Here is a 14614-nt window from a genome sequence, read left to right on the forward strand (position 1 = left end):
TGTCACTTTTTACATCTTTCATTCACTCTCTTGCGGCTTTCAGACCAGCGCTTTTCAGTTTCTAGCTCCGAGCGGGAGCTTTTCTGGTTCAGCTCCGGTTTCCCTTTTCAGCTCCCGCTCTGTGCACACCGCCCACTGGCGCCCCAGAGCTGCCCCTGCTGCGTCATGACGTCACCGTTTACATCGCTGATTTGCCCCCCAAAGGCAGCCATTACGGCGCTCACAACAACGGGGAACAGCGTCGGGTCGATGATCGTGTTGCTTTTAATCACACGAAGCCAGAATAAATTGAATAACGACTTCTCCAACCTTATACTTTGCTCCAGAGTGCCGTGGTTCATTGTTTATTAATGTGTTTCTGCAGCATTTACCGACCGCTGCAGTGCTGCTCTTCCACGGGAGTTTATTCTCCCGTTAGCTCCCGGTTAGCTCACACTGCAGCGGCCGCTCTAAAGTATTCACTGTCCGACTCACACAAGCAGCTGATGCATATCCCCAGTTCCCCTTAGCCTAAGTGAATGTGTGTCAGTCTGAATTGACGCTGTTTGGTATCACAACGCTGTTATGAAAGTTTCTCTGGTATAAAACGGGTGATGTTACCATAGCAACCGAAGCTAAACTGACTACTTGCATCCGATAGCTGCAATAATACAAAACAACACGTCTGCCTCTCTCCACAATGATCGATAACAGTGAACGGATGGTCAAAGTAAGGCACAAATAAACAGAATCACACGAAGCCTGGTTAGTGCTGCCTGACTTTATAAAGTGTGTTTATAAGCACTACTGCTTGTAGGCAGGCATAGCAGTCGACCCATGTTCAGGGGAGGTGGGTTTAGTTTCCTGCACGCCTCGACGTAAGAGAGACGTAAGCGACGTCGCCTCTTAGCTCCGAAGCTCTTGCCTCTAGACCAACAATTGTTTGGAGCTGGAAGTGAACCCGATTCCGGAGCTAAGAGCCGGGGCCGCTGCGGTGTGAACAGGAAAAAACGGCGCTTTTCAGGCTCTAGCTCCGACCCGGAGCTGAAAAAGCGCTGGTGTGAAAGGGGCATCTGTCACCACTTGAATTCTCTTCGTAGTTTATTTGTGTCTGGTTATTATTTTGTCACTATTTGTGGTTTCTTTGCGCCTAATCATTGTCATTTTGAGTCACTTTGCAGCTGTCCGTAGCCTCTGTATCTGTTTGTGATCTTGTTGTGTCTCTTTGTAGTCATTTGATTTGAGTCCTGCTGGTTGGTTTGTGTCTTTTTGAGCGACATCATTGCAGTACAAGTGAACATCACAACAAAGTGAGAACAATAACAACAACAAAGGCCACACAAAAACTGAAGATAGAAATATAACAAATATTAAAACATGTGTCCAAATCTGAAACAGAAACATGCTAACCATTGTGAGGTCACTTAAAAAAAGAAAAAATACTAACATTTTAAATCTAGAAACCAAACCAAAGAACATGGAAAGCATGTACGTCTTAAGTTTTGTCTTAACGTGTCAATTGAGGAGGGACATTTGATCAAAAGAGGAAGGTTATTAGAAAGCGTTGGAGCTGCAATCGCAAGGTCTTCTTTGCCGCTGGCTTTGACTGTTGAACAGTTGAAATCACATTTTCTGAGAATCTAAGAGGTCCACCACAAAATGGATGAGGAGCAACAAGGAGCGACGAGGGAGATGGTTAGAGAGAGACAGATACAAGAGGGGGTGTCATTGATAGCAAAGCAGTGAAGCTAAAAGGCAGCTGGAGGTGGAGGAGTAGCATCAGGCAGAGATCAATCACTGCTCCTGGAGGAGTCATACACCACTTCCCCTCAGATGGGGATGGAGGAGGGAGTGGGTTAGAAACAGGGGGGGGGGGGGGGGGGGGGAGTATAAAGTGACTGCGAGTAAGACAAATAAAAGCTAGACTGATAAATAAACATTATAAATGTAGAAGAGTGCAGTTAAAAGCATGTCTATAATTGTAGTGGTCCGTTTTCTTTGCCCTTCATTGAAGCGAGAAATGAGAAGTAAAGTCAACAAAGCTTGTTTTTCTGCAGCGACCCATTCAAATCTCCCAGCACTTTATGGCCGCTATCAATCTTGCCACCTATAAACATGGTGATGGCAGTTATCACCCCCTGGTGGACGGGAATATGGATTGCACACGGTCCTGCGCTGTGAATGGACGATCGTCTGGAGGCAGGACATAAGAAGAACCTCCATAACAACTATACATATCTGCAGGAACAGCCTCACATGAAGTCCAGATGAACTCTCACTGTGACACAACGAACTCTGGGATGCACAATTAAAATGCAATAATGAAATGATACGGCTTCCTGTGTAGGGACCGAGACCGGTTTACAGTAAGCTGTCTATGTTATCACACAAAGAGTGAAATGATTGGCTCTTACTGCAGACTAGGTTGCTCACAGCATGCTAAGTGGGTTAGTTGAGGATGCAAACAGATTTAAATTCAAAGTGAAGCTCGTAGACTTTCTGTCCTTTTCCTTTCTGACTTTTTTTACTTTACTTTACGGTGCTCCAAAATCCGGTGTTCCATGGAATTTCATGCAGAACAATCTTACGCTTTTGTCCCTTTTATCCAATTAGTCTTATTTTCTCCTTGTTATTTTCATTTCTTCTTCTTTTAGTGGATCAATTAGCTAATTTGCCTTAGATTTATTTCAGCTGTCATTTGCACTTAAATATTTCAGATTTTTTTTTGTTGTGTTAATTATTGTTTTTACTTTGCTTTATTTGAAATGAAGCCTCTAACTTATTTTACTACATAAAGCTTGAACGGATGAATACTTGAGAACTATAAGGATTTAGGTCATGAGAGGTTTCCTTTGACAAAATAAACAATCCAGAGACGATCCATATCCCGATCCTCAGACACCGTATAGATCAGGGGTGTCAAACTCAATTTCATCGTGGGCCACATTAGCATTATAGTTGCACTCAAAGGGCCGGTTGTAACTATATAAATATACATATATAAATGCATAATAAACATGAAATAATGTATTATATATTATTGCCTCTGCATTGGATTATTATTGGATAGGGTAATAACTACGTCTGAAAGCAGAAGTCTAGGGCAAATAATTGCAAGTCTCTTCAGTGTGCATGTCACAAAATGAGATGCATTGTGGGACATATAGTTTAAGGGCAACATGCTTCTGTAAAATAAGATAAAATAAGATGGAACTTTATTAATCCACGTGGGGAAATGCAGTGCTTTAACAGCAACAGGGTAAGATTGAAAAACAGGAGAGCACAGATTCACACAGATTAATACAATTAAGGATAAATCAAAGATAAAAAAAGATAACTAACTATAAAATAAGAAATTAATTAAAATGAACATATATAGATATACTGTAAAGTAGCATGTAACCGTATAATAAACGTATTATATTCTATGCAAGCTCTTGCGGGCCACATAAAATGAAGTCGCGGGCCGGATTTGGCCCCCGGGCCTTGAGTTTGACACCCCTGGATGTAGGGAGAAAAGTTCATGTGCAAAATGTTCATTTGCAGCCAAATCTGTTTTTGTTCCCTCTCAGTAAGTTACAAAGTGTTTCTGAGCGATGCAGCTCACTGCTCATGTTGTTAGTGCCTTTTTAATACGTAGTTGGTCAATTATTGGTATTTGCAAAGTGTTTATTTATGCTAATCATCTGTCAATGATTACAAACGGTCCCCACTACTTTGTACCCAGGTCTTTGATATATCATGCCAATACAGCTTATTTGCATTGAACAAAGGATACTGAATGAAACCATAATAACTGAACAGCCAGGGGTACACACACAGACCATCACTGAACACACACGACACTAATACTACACTCGTGATCCTGGTGGTCTTCACATATCCTCTAACTCACCTCCAGTCCTGTTGGGCCGGGTGGTCCGATCGGGCCCTCGTCTCCCTGGAAACAGATGATATTGATCTTAGCATGAATTATGTTTGGGGACATAAAGAAGAGCCTGGTGCCGTAAAAACTTTAACGTCCTTTGGGGCTCTGGGGTCGTTGTGATGTGGGCGGTGACTTACCTCCGAGCCAGGCACTCCTCGTGGCCCCGGTAAACCTCGGAGCCCCAGCTTTCCCTGGAAGGGGAAAAGCAGGGAAATGATAGCTAACGTTTAAATGTAAATGTGGTAATGACAGATGTTTTAACCAAGAATCGTGTGTCCGTCACAGTTGGTCCACTACTTTGGTCCGCACTGAAATAAAGATATGAATATATATAACGTAACATTTCACAGAGCCGCCATCATGACTGCAGTCTCTTGCTCTTGTTCTGCTTTATGTTTTCAAAGCTTCACCAGTTGATGCTCACCTTGGGTCCTTCAAGGCCGTTCTCTCCCGGCGGTCCCATGTCACCAGGGAAACCCTGTCATGATCAATGATACAATCAGTGTTGTGTTGTCTCCCTGCACAGACTCACACATTTAAAGCAGGGATGTACAAACAAACCTCGGGGCCTGGAGGTCCAGATGCTCCAGCAGGGCCTCTCTCTCCCAGCTTCCCCTGTGACAAAAACAGAAGAGAACATGAGTAATGTCTTTAATGAATAATTGTATATTTGATAAGAGTTGCTTAAATCCCTGTATTGCATATGTGTGCATTATAAGACTATAGAGCTTTAGTGGTGCTCGAAGTTAACTGTTTCCAGCCTTCATGCTAAGCTAAGTTAACCTTAACTGTATGGAGGGACACATACGATGTTCCCCAAATCCTTTACATAACAACACTCACTTGAATGTGAAGCCTTTTATTTGTATTTATTTAAACACTTTAGTATTTATTGACTATTCATACAGTAGTAAATCGACACCAAAACGTACAAAAGCAAAGAAAGGGATACAGTTTATCTAGTTAACAGTTCTATTTGCTTTTTAAAACTTTCTACAAAATAAACACAAAGTTGTCTTTAATTCTAAAACTGTAAAATGTGTCTACTTGAGAATAGAACACATATTAGCTGTGCTTTAGACACTTTCTATGTTTTAGTGGGCATTTCTGTGAGCATGGAGATTATATATACCTTATTCTATATTGTTCATTCAAATGAATTCATTTATTTATTTGATTGTTCATGTAAAAGTGACTACAGTATTTACATGTGGTGGAGCCTGGGGTTATTTGAAAGAGTTGCCTGTTATCTATGTCACAATGCATACCTTGTCTTTCATCTACCTACAGGTACACGTAAATAACCTGAACCCTCTATCCCAGAATGGATCTATTTCTTGGCCAATAAATCATTCGATTTTCCGATTAAATTCCCTCCATGCATTTGTCATGTATTTCTACTCATTCAAGCCAAGACTCACCTGTGGTCCTGGTTTCCCTTGGACCCCTGGTGACCCCGGCCCCCCCTGGATGCCCTGTAAAACACAAACAACACATAGTAAAAACTACAGATAGAATTCAGAACCCTGATGTCTTTCTCAGGGAACGAGAACACATTCCACATGCACCACTCTGCTCAGTATTCCTGTTACCTCCTGGGATCTCTGCTCTCTGATGCTCAGATGTCTGAGACGGCTTCCACACACAGACAGCATGAGGACTTTACAGAAACTGCACAGCACACATCTGGCTAAGTCGTTATGCAAAGGAACAGTGGCTTCGGTAAAGAGAGCATCTATTTTATCACCGTGTCGATAAACAAGAATGTTCTTCTTCTCAAAAAGAAACGTAATATGAATGTTCATAAATCAGTTTGATTCCATGCTTTATTTTAGTCAAGATTGGAAGAAAAATTGCATGCTGTATTTATTCTTTTTGGAAATAATATGTTCTTTGAAAGAACAAATGGTCAGGAAGCAAGCCAATCAATGAATTCAAACAATATAGCACAATCTTATATCATGTCCCACGCCAGAAAGCTAATAAGAGCTAAAAGTAAATATAACATTAACTATGGCATAATAACATGTCAATGTCTTTTTTTTCGTTTGTATTGTTTTGTTTGTACTTTTGCTTTACTAAGATCCAAAGGCTTTAGTGTCATATTCACAACAGCTGAAGTGCGGTGGCCGACAGGCGCACACGTGCTACAACGGCCAAACACAATTCAATTAGGGGGAATCACTGCAGTTTCATAACCCATACAAATCAAGAAGAAATGGCCAACTGTATAATCCTGAACGTCACAGACCGCTCCGGTCCCGGCTGTGTGCGTCACCTTTTAGTGTCCCTTGGTTTCCGTTGTGTTCTGAGCTTCTGTCAGCTTTTGTCCTTTCTTCATTTGAAGGGGTTTCGCACATTTCTCTGTTTTGATGTATGCAACATTTTTTAAGCTGCAGCACGTTTTGGCCTAATGTAAGCGTTGGCACCTGTAGGCCACCGTACTATAGAGTCCTTTTGGCCATTCAAATCTTAAGTCCCAAGCTCCTTGAACAATGCGACATACCGTATATAAAAATAAATCAATAAAAGTTGTGTTAGAAGGAAAATCAATACAAATAAAATAGTGCAAGAGAATGTTGCAGGTGACCAATGTGCAAATAAATACGGAAATTGTATATGTGTACAATAAGATGGTAAAAACAGAAACAAACAAAGGCTGTGTAACACCCTGAAGTGTGTTGTGGATGCAGCATGCAGGAGAGTGTGTGTGGTTGAACTTTCGAGACATTCAAACATGGTAAATGTTGCTGTAGCGACCCACCTTGTCTCCTCTGTACCCGATCTCCCCTTGCTGTCCAGGAACCCCAACTTCACCCTGACGTAGAGAGAGCAATGAAGAACATTAGGAAGAATGGTAACTTCCTACTTCCTCGATCACATTCAGCCTCCTTAACAGGCTTGACTAACTGCACGCTCTGTACATGATGAACACTCTCACACAATGAGACTGTTCACTAGCCACGTTCTCCATGTGGCGTCAAGCTGTTTTATGAAAGGCTCTGATGGCCTTCATGCACACCCACATGTCTTTTGGACAGTAATCTAAAGTGCTTCATGTGGGTGGATCCAACAATTCAGATCATTATTAGAAGATCAATCTTGTTTTAAAACATTTTCAGTGTCAGGATCTTGTCTCTGCAGGATATCCAACAAGCGTATTTTTCAATTCAACACAAGGTTCCATGCTCGTTGCACTAAAGGAGACTCATCACACATTGAAAGTCATAGAAATGCCATAAGAAGAACACATATTAGTGGGAAGTAAATCACAAATCTCATGCTGAATGTGAGTTTAAAACATCATCGGAGGTTTGCATCTGTGTGGTTGAAGGTTGGACTAAACGAAAGCATGCTCTACTGTGTGTCTAAAGGTTAGACAGAGGGGCTACAGTCGGATGCAAAGGAGGACATATCCATCACATGCTGCTCAATAACAGGAATATTCAGATCACCTTATCACCTTTCAGTCCTGGTTCTCCTGGATTTCCCAGCACCCCCTGGAACAAAAGCAACACAGAAGTAAGGAAAGGACCCCCCAAGCCAGACTTCGACTACAGTTCAGTCTCAATGGCACAGAGGCTACTCAAATCTGTCTCCAGAAGTGCTTATCTGCCATTCTGTTGGACTGGATAAGGCAAGGCGAACCCGTTGTGATGAATAGATCCTTTATTGGTCCCAGGAGGGAAATGGATATCAAATAAAGCAATACATTGCCCTCGTGTTTGGGGTTGTTTGTATGATCGTTGTTAACTTAACTCCTTCATTTCCTCCTGGACTTGTTTGTTCCCCAGTTCTTTCCTTTACCTGAATCTAGGAGAGGGCATTCAGGCCTCTCTACTTCCTGCTTTGATTAGTTTAGTTTTTCACCCCTTTCCCTTGAACTCATTTATACAGGAGAGTGCATTTACGTAGTCACGTTGTGCCTCTCGGCGTGTACTTTGACTTTCTGTCTCTCTGGAGAGTGCTAGTACGTTGGATACGTTGGGCCTTCTCACTGTTGTGCCTCTTCACCAGTATCCCATGTCCCCTCTTCATAATCTCCACCCTATTCTAAGGGGAAGCATGATGGTGCCTTTTCTTTTCAATTTCTGGCTTTGTGTTTCTTCACCTCTTACTCGTTTAATATTTAGGAGAGTGCATCACGTAGTCACGTTGTGCCTCTCTTCCTCTGCTGTCTTCATACCCTTGTTTCTCTGAGAAGAGAAGAAATACTATTCTAAAAAGGAGCTGACACATGGCGTCTCTTCACTTGTACACTTGAGGGGTCAGAGTTCATATGGTGAGGGGTTCCATGAGCGGGATGCGCCGGCCTGTGCCTTTACCCTGGACTTCTAACAGAACCGCTCGGGTCTTGATAGAATGAGTGGGGAAGTTCATGAGATCTTTCTAGAGGGTTATCAAGAATAACTTTTATCCAATGACCTTCTCCCTCTCCGTCTGTGTCTGTGTATTCTCTTGTTCCCATTAACCCAGCCAACTCTTTGTTCTTGTTTTGTATCTATATCTACGCCGGGATCCGGAGTCGAGGCTGATCCTCTTGCTGTAGTCCTGTGTCCTGGATCCTCTATCCTGAGTACTGGATTAAGTCGTGGCCTTCGGCTCGTGGCTGAACCTGTCTCTGCGGTCCTGCCTTGGGTCTCGTCATGCTGCTTCCCTGATGGCTTCCTCAGGAATGTAGCTGACATCCTCGTGGATTCATCTTCTTTTTACAGACACATGCATTTCCTAACATTCGGTCTATATGCTGTCAAATGTATTATCTCTTGGATTTACACACGGCATCTATTGCAGTCTGTCCGTCCTGGGAGAGGGATCCCTCCTCTGCTGCTCTCCCTGAGGTTTCTCCCATGTTCCCTTAAACTGTGGGTTTTCTCTGGAAGTGTTTCCTTGTACGATGTGAGGGTCTGAGGACAGAGGGTCTAAGGACAGAGGGTCTAAGGACAGAGGGTCTAAGGACAGAGGGTCTAAGGACATAGGGTCTAAGGACAGAGGGTGTCGTTTTTCTCATACTGATATTCTGAACAATCTGTGCCATTGTATTTGCTGTAAAGTGTCTCGACTGTAGGCTATTTTTATTATATGTACAGCCCTTTGGCTCCACCAAAAATCGTTTATAAATGTGCTATATAAATAAAACTTGATTTGATTTAACTGTGTGGATGTTGTATTGCAGCTTTTGTATCAAATTGTGTGCAGATTGGACAATGTAAATTGGAGTTATAACAAATTCCTGTTCTATGGCAAATAGTGAAATATGGCCACCATGACGCGGGAAGGTTATTCTAATGAAATTAAAGACATTAAAAACCTTTCTTCATGAAGGTTTTACTGCCAATATTTAAAGTTGATCAGGTTTTTTCTGTAGGAGTTGTTTTTTGCTGTACACAACCTGTAAAAGCCAAACAATTTAGATTTTAATGTGCACATGTCACATTAAAATCAAAATGGCCGACTTCCTGTTGTGTATTTTTCACAACATTTGATCATTCTGTTACGCAACTTAAGTCACTCAAAATATTTGAATCATTTGAAAGAATAATAATAATTCCTTCAGAGTGTGTGTGTGTGTGTGTGTGTGTGTGTGTGTGTGTGTGTGTGTGTGTGTGTGTGTGTGTGTGATTACCTTCAGTCCAGTAGGTCCTGGAAGGCCTATCTCCCCCAAAGGTCCCATATCACCCTGGTGCGAGGACAAGGGACACATCAGACACTCAGATTCCGTGACATCATTTCCAAAGTACTGATAAACACATGACTTCCATTTAACACACAATTGATTAAACAAAACAATAAGCCTCACTGTCTTGCTTCCAGATTGTCTGCGATGGAGCCATCACAAACCAATGGGAGGCAATATATGACCACATTTCAGGAGATACAGACTGTGTCTCGCAGCCTGAAGCCAACACTGTGTCTCATCTGAAGCCTAGATGAAATCATCTGAATGTAACAAACAAAAGCTGTTTTCCACAACTGGAAACAAATCAACCATCACTGGAATCTTTGCAGAATGTGATTGAAATGGTGATGACACAAAAGAACTGGGTTTGATTTCATTTAGTAAGGATCTACTAGACGAAGCGATTAAAGACTTGATTGGCTGCTTTCTTGTCAGTGTGTGAGATGGAGAGAGTTGTTGTCACAGCATCACGGGCTGCTAGTAGTTATCCTGTTTGTGTTCCTCTGCGCTCTGCATGTTCTGCATGAAGAGACTACAGGGTGGCCTCGGCTCAGTGTGTTGGGGAATGCATGTCACTGCGTGTGGTATTCAGGGTGCACAGTTCGTAGAGTTTCTTCTTCTTCAGATAAGCAAATCTAATGCTTTCTAATAAGTGAAAATATGCGGCTGTTCATATCATACTAGGATGGGTCAAATGCAGAGAAACAATTTCCCCACGAGGGATTAATAAAAGTCCATCTTAATCTTAATATGTTTACGTGTCCAAATTGTGGAAATGCATGAAGAAACACAATATATTCCCCTGTCTAATGTGTCTAATTACATTACATTACATGTCGCTTGTTAGACGCTTTTATCCAAAGCGACTAACATACTCAGCACCGTGGACGATCCCCACAGGAGCCCTTTGGGGTGAAGAGTCCCAGGGACACAACGACATGCTGCCTGCAGCGGGGTTTGAACACCAACGTACAACCCACTGCGCCACACGCCTCCTGCATTCAATTAATTAACTTCAGATTTCTAGGGTTTATTATGAATGCGCGCCAAAAGGCAGCCGGCACCACAACCTGTGTTAATTGGGGCTTATTGTTTGTATAATTATAAAATGTATTAAAGGAAGAACAATATTCCTTTGACAAAGATATAAAGGACACGCGCTGTCCTCCATGAAAACATAAAAACAAATAAACATGCAACAGAAAGACATGCATCTAAGCAGACACACAACACAAACCTCAACAAAAAACAATAAGACAGACATAGAAAAGATATAAAAAACAATTCATCAAATCAAATTATTTTTAAACTTCCACCCCAGTTGCAAAACTCCCAAGAATGTCGAGGGAAATACGCCTTTTTTTCGAGAGCATCGAAGACATGAAATGTCACTGCGGTTCAGGAAAGCCGCACGATATATTTCTTTGTGATAAGTTGTTTAAATACTTCTTTAAGAGCATTCGGTGTTCACTCAGAGTTTAGGTGTGCGGTCCCTCGAGCGGGGTGTTTGTATATTTATATCTCTGAAGTGCAGCTGACTTTCTGCCGGTGCGTCTCGTACAGTAAACACTCGGAGTGCTGGATGGACTCAGAGGACACTGGAGCAGAGCTGTAATCAGACCTCCAATTACAGGCTGCTGCCGCCACCGGGCCCAGAATAGAGCGGGAGGAAGAAGACGGGACAAGAGACACCAGGGACACATTATGATCACACGCAGTCATGTGGCAGAGCAGGCAAGGAAGGCAAGGGGGCAGTTCCTGTGCAGAAATAGTTACTAAGGGAGGGATTCAAAACAAGACGCCTCGTTCAGGCCCGTTTGATTCATCACTCACGGTCATGTTCAACCTGACAGGAAGTGGGACGGCAGGATGTGTCATTCAGACCAAAACCATCCGTTTCACTATTTTAGACATGTGGACAGTCCCTGCTGAGATGGTGGCTGGCCGTGTCAATGTCCACGCAAGCTCATTTAGTGTTTTTGTTTCTTTTGTATACACATTTGGAGCAAATACTTGTCTTTATTCTTTGTAATGTTAAATCTTTTTTTTATATTTTCTTTTTAAATTCATTAGGTTTTTAACCTCTTACAACTTTTTCTTGTGTTGTTTACAGTTTGTTTGCACCACTGTACACCAAAGCAAATCCCTTAAACGTACCTGGCAATAAACTAGATTTTGATTCTGGATTGAGAATTAATTAAAGCTGTTCTGTTTCATTTAAATCGGTCCTTTGCAGCTTTGTCTTTCTGGATAACAGTCTGGGGAATAGGATGTTTGGACTGAAGAGAGAACACAGATTACAAAGAGAGAAACACACACACACACACACACACACACACACACACACACACACACACACACACACACACACACACACACACACACACACACACACACACACACACACACACACACACACACACACACACACACACACACACACACACACACACACACACACACACACACACACACACACACACACACACACACACACACACACAGTGCTACTCACAATAAGTCCGAGAACTCCGCTTGGACCGGGGGCTCCCAGATCGCCCTGTTCAGAGAGGAGAGGGAGACGAGGGAGAAGGTGCAAGTTTCTGGGGTTATTGGCTCTTTTTAAAACAAACATGCTCAGAAGAGAGGGTCAGTGTTCATCACAGCTTATGAGAGGGGGCTGTGTGCATGTGTGTGTGTGTGTGTGTGTGTGTGTGTGTGTGTGTGTGTGTGTGTGTGTGTGTGTGTGTGTGTGTGTGTGTGTGTGTGTGTGTGTGTGTGTGTGTGTGTGTGTGTGTGTGTGTGTGTGTGTGTGTGTGTGTGTGAGCCCATCATCCCAATGATCTTGTTTTAAATCTGCAGGTTGGTTCTTACTCCAAAAGGAAAGAGATAGATGGACTTTTGTAAAGATCCTCATGGTCCTAAGAGGATGAAGGAGTGATTTGCTGACTTTTCTCTTTAGCACTACTAGCTTGCCAAACTTTTCACTTATATAGTGAAATACCTCAAAGAACTGCCACTAACAATCATGGTTTCACAAACCCTACCCTTGTGACTCTTTCCGCTAGCACCACCATGAAGTTGCACCCCTTTTTTTAAATGTCCAAAGAACGAATGATCCGTTACCTTTCTTTTAGCGCCATCATCATTATTAGTTGACCAAATTCCTGCAAAAAGTGTAGCTTTCCCATTCGTCTCAATCGCACGTTGTTTCTACTGCTAGCTAACAATGTTAGAATGCTAACATGCTAATCTGAGAAAGCTGAAAATGGTAAATATTGTACCTGCTAAATCAAGCTAACAGCATGTTAGCTTGATGTTAGCATTACGCTCAAGACATTGTAGAAGTACATAGCGCTAGATCTGCAAGCATGGCTATAGATATAGTTTTGCTAAGAAAGATGAAACATGGATTTTATGCTTTTTGTACTTAATGATTAACTAATAAAAGTAAGTCGTAATAAAAGAGACAGTGGGGAGAAGTAATAATCACAAAACCTCCCTTTCTCAAATGCAGGGCAAAGTGGCTCATGCATGGCAGAGACATGTAAGTATGTCCCCTTGGAGTTAATAAGCCAGTAGATTATTAAAGGGATATCTGCAGAGATCTAATGCTTCATTGACATTCTCCTAAAAAAGGAAGAAACAGGGCTCAGGGAAGATGTGTTCAGAGTGTTGTCTGACCCACAGGGCTGAGCCAGAAGGATGTGTCTTAAAGAGCAACCTGCTGATGTGTTTATGTTTCCATTTGAGAGTTTACCACTCTGACTGATGAAGAGCTACATTTCCACAATGACTATCATAAAACAGTGAAAATGCTCAGATGAAATAAGTTGATGTCTTCCATGTGGAAACAGTCTTTTCTGAATTGGGAACAATTTCTCAAAACAGCATCCTATTACATAATTGACTATTCTTGGACATGACCCACTAATAATACCGCGTGTGTGCGCTGGTGGTCGGTGTACATTGAGGAATGGAAAAGGTTTGCATTCGAAAGCCAAGGCAGCTAATTGGTTTCCCCCCTCGATACTGCAGGTTTTAAGTTCCCAGCAAAATGATCGGGATAGGATGAAATGAAATACTGCAGTAAAACATGTCTCAAGTAAAACACTCACTTCAAATGAAAGAGAAAAACAGAGGCAAAGCACGGCCAGAATGTCAGCACTAAAACAGCAGGGCCCAGGGGTGTGTGAGTTAAAACACTGCTCTATAGTGTGTGCGTGTGTGTGTGTGTGTGTGTGTGTGTGTGTGTGTTTAGGTGTGTGACATACTGGTTCTCCATCTGGTCCAGGTGGTCCTCTCTCCCCAAAGTCCCCTGGAAACCCCTGAGGACAGAGACAGAGAGGCTTTTATGTTCTCAGCAGCACACACACTTCAAACTCACAACATCCGTTACATTTAAAGGGTCCATTTGATTTATGCAAGTACACTCTGCTTTGTTTAACATGCAATATCTAACTAACACCTCTGTTCAACTAGTTTATAATGTTTTCATTTCATTTCTGTTTACAATCTATTCTTTATTTTTGTTATATGTCTTGCATTACGTAACCATTGCTCTTTTCTAATATGCAGTTATCAGATGTGTATAATGTTTCAGAATTGTGTAATACAAAACAAAATGGAAAACAAATTCATTTGATATAAATGATTTTGCCATTTTGTCAGTTAACAGTTTAGTGCTACTATTTGTCGTCTTATTGTGAAGTCTATCAACAGATCGGGTAACTATTTTGCCAGTCAATATGTTATAATATAACCGTGGAAGAGAATTATTCATGCTAAAATGGCATTTTCTTGCTTTTTGTTTAATATCAAATGAAACTGAAAATCGTTCGCTTAAAGACGGAAAGACAACACCTTGAACTTAAAGCCTAAGAGACATTCTCTGACATTTTGTGGATCAAACATTATAGAAAATAATTGGTATATTGCTCAATATTGAATTTTTTTTCCTTTGAAGTACAAACTGTTGCTTATCAAGAAAGTCAGCAAGAATGGAGCAGATGTTTTTATCGGCTATC

General features: G+C 41.8%; 1 protein-coding gene across 1 annotated transcript in view; it reads right to left on the reverse strand.

The window, feature by feature from the left end:
• Positions 1-14614, reverse strand: part of col27a1a (collagen, type XXVII, alpha 1a) — a 112627-nt gene that overhangs the window by 31521 nt on the left and 66492 nt on the right. Inside the window, 10 exon segments of the mRNA XM_034096625.1 lie at positions 3875-3919; positions 4045-4098; positions 4332-4385; positions 4469-4522; positions 5329-5382; positions 6672-6725; positions 7363-7407; positions 9534-9587; positions 12103-12147; positions 13862-13915. Coding sequence (XP_033952516.1) covers positions 3875-3919; positions 4045-4098; positions 4332-4385; positions 4469-4522; positions 5329-5382; positions 6672-6725; positions 7363-7407; positions 9534-9587; positions 12103-12147; positions 13862-13915 — 513 coding nt within the window.

This window comes from Pseudochaenichthys georgianus, chromosome 12 (assembly GCF_902827115.2).
Source record: "Pseudochaenichthys georgianus chromosome 12, fPseGeo1.2, whole genome shotgun sequence".
Lineage (NCBI taxonomy): Eukaryota > Metazoa > Chordata > Actinopteri > Perciformes > Channichthyidae > Pseudochaenichthys > Pseudochaenichthys georgianus.